Source organism: Austrofundulus limnaeus, unplaced genomic scaffold (assembly GCF_001266775.1).
Source record: "Austrofundulus limnaeus strain Quisiro unplaced genomic scaffold, Austrofundulus_limnaeus-1.0 Scaffold79, whole genome shotgun sequence".
Taxonomy (NCBI): Eukaryota; Metazoa; Chordata; class Actinopteri; order Cyprinodontiformes; family Rivulidae; genus Austrofundulus; species Austrofundulus limnaeus.
Genome location: NW_013952481.1, coordinates 1,415,421 through 1,417,550, shown reverse-complemented (window position 1 = coordinate 1,417,550; position 2,130 = coordinate 1,415,421). Strand labels below are relative to the sequence as shown.

At 45.3% G+C, this 2,130-nt stretch overlaps 1 protein-coding gene across 1 annotated transcript in view; it reads left to right on the top strand.

Moving 5' to 3' along the window:
- Positions 1–2,130, top strand: part of daxx (death-domain associated protein) — an 8,845-nt gene that overhangs the window by 3,078 nt on the left and 3,637 nt on the right. The window contains exons 5-8 of the mRNA XM_014011292.1: positions 161–392; positions 998–1,167; positions 1,255–1,399; positions 1,481–2,048. Of these exons, the coding sequence (XP_013866746.1) occupies positions 161–392; positions 998–1,167; positions 1,255–1,399; positions 1,481–2,048 (1,115 nt within the window). The remainder of the gene's footprint in view (positions 1–160; positions 393–997; positions 1,168–1,254; positions 1,400–1,480; positions 2,049–2,130) is intronic.

The following is a 2,130-nucleotide window of genomic DNA, read 5'->3' as shown; positions in this document are numbered from 1 at the left end:
TTTTTTTTATTACAGTTTTTATTTATTTTAGTTAACTAAAATGTTTTTACAACTTCAGTTTTTGTTATTTAGTTAGTTGTAGTTAACTATAATAACCCTGCAGCAAACAGCAGCATGTGTGCCATAAAATATAAATTTTGTTTAAAWTTTTCCCCATCAGATCGAGCGTTACATCAACAGCCCCGAGGCCCACAGGAACCCCCCGGACTACCCGGACATCCTGCAGCAGGTGCAGCGCGCCAACGAGCGCTACAACCTGGGTCTGAGCCGGAAACAGCTGCACCTGATCGCTCAGGACGCCTTCAGGGAGACCGGGAGCCACCTGCAGGAGCGGCGCCACCTCGACCTGGTTTACAACTTCGGCTCCCGCCTCACTGACGCCTACAAACCCTGTGAGAATCCAGATTCTGTGTTTATGTTTAGTTTAAAATCTGATGCAGTTTAGATAGATAAGAAGAGAGGGAATGTTTGAAATGTTGATCAAGCTTGATTTGCTTATTTTTTCCCTTTWCTTATTACAGGGACAGTGCATATTAATAACATTTCTGTAAATATGCCAGTATTAGACAAAAGGCTATTTTTCACCTAGATGGTAAAAATCACCCCAAAATATTAAATGTAAAACTTCATAATTACAAAATAAAAATTACAATACACAATACTTCAAATACTATGAGCTAAAATGCATATAAAAACACACAAACCAACTAGTAGAAAACATCAAACAACACAATAAACCCACACRAGACAAGATGACAACAGAGAGAAGCTAAAGCCGGTCTAATTGTAATGTTGACAGCTATGATTATCAATAAACCATTTCTTTAAGAGTATTTTAAATGTTTTATAGTGTGAATTTCTAATGATCTCTGATCATTAGATTTTATTTTAATGGTTTTTATACGGTTCGTATGAAGCAACTGATTTTAATTACTTGTAAGAAATGAACTGAAGACGCATCAAGTTAATGTCTTCCCTCCTCTGGTTCTCCTGGAAGCTGAGGACCCGGCTCTGTCTGACCACTCCCTGCTAAAGAGGCTGAGGTCCAACAGAGAGGTGGGCTTGTCTCGTCTGGAGGAGGTCATCACTAAATACGCCGTCAGACAAGACGACACGGAGGTGCAGGACCAACTCAAGAGACTGGAGAAAGACGGCAAAGACAAGGAGGTGAACGAGGAAACTCCAGGATGAAACTGTTAAATGTTCCTGCTGACGGTTTAAATCAGAAAATATCAGCTTTACTTTAACTTCCAGGGCCATAAATCAAAAGAGGAACCCCAGACGAGTCAGGCAAACGGCGTGGCAGAGGAGGAAGAGGAAGACGAGGATGAGGATGATGAGTCATCAGACCCTGACATCGAGGAGGAGCTCCAGGCCAGCACTCAGCAGGATGCAGCAGGTCAGGCTGATGTTAAATCAGGAAGATTTGATGATGAATCCAGTTTTCTGCTCTAATAAACACATATTCGCTTCTTTCCAGATGAAGAGGAGAACGAGGAAGAGGAGAACGAGGAAGAGGAGAACGAGGCGGAGCAGCCATGTGAGAGCGACAACAAGGAGGATCAGACTTACAATCAGACAGGAAGTGCTTCTGCAGATGCCGAGGAGAAAGACGAGGAGCCCCTCACAACAGGAAGTCCGTCCTCTGATGAGACCCAGGTCTACCCCATGTCMAACAACCCGTCCACCGGGGACAGCCCCGCCCAGTCAGAGCCCGCGCAGGCTGACGAGCAGCAGGCGTTAACGAACGGCAGCCCGGTGGTGCCGCAGGAGCCTRAGGGCTCCACCAATCAGCTCTCAGTTGTTCTGCTAAAGGTCAACCAGGTGATGAAAGACCSTACAGGTGACCCCCCAGCAGCAGAAACCAATGGGGACTCCTCAGTTTCAGCTGAGCAGAAGACAGTAAGCGTGGGTCAGTGTGAAACTCAGACCACCAACGGGACGTCGCCACCGCCGAGCCCGAGAAGAACCAGGAGCAGGAAGAGGAAGAGAGACGAGATGATGTCAGAGGAAGCTAGAAGTGTCAAACAGACCATCAGCTACGACAGGTGAGGTTTACTTTTTTATTTAGCTCTAACAGAACATCAGCTACGACAGGTGAGGTTTACTTTTTTATTTAGCTCTAACAGA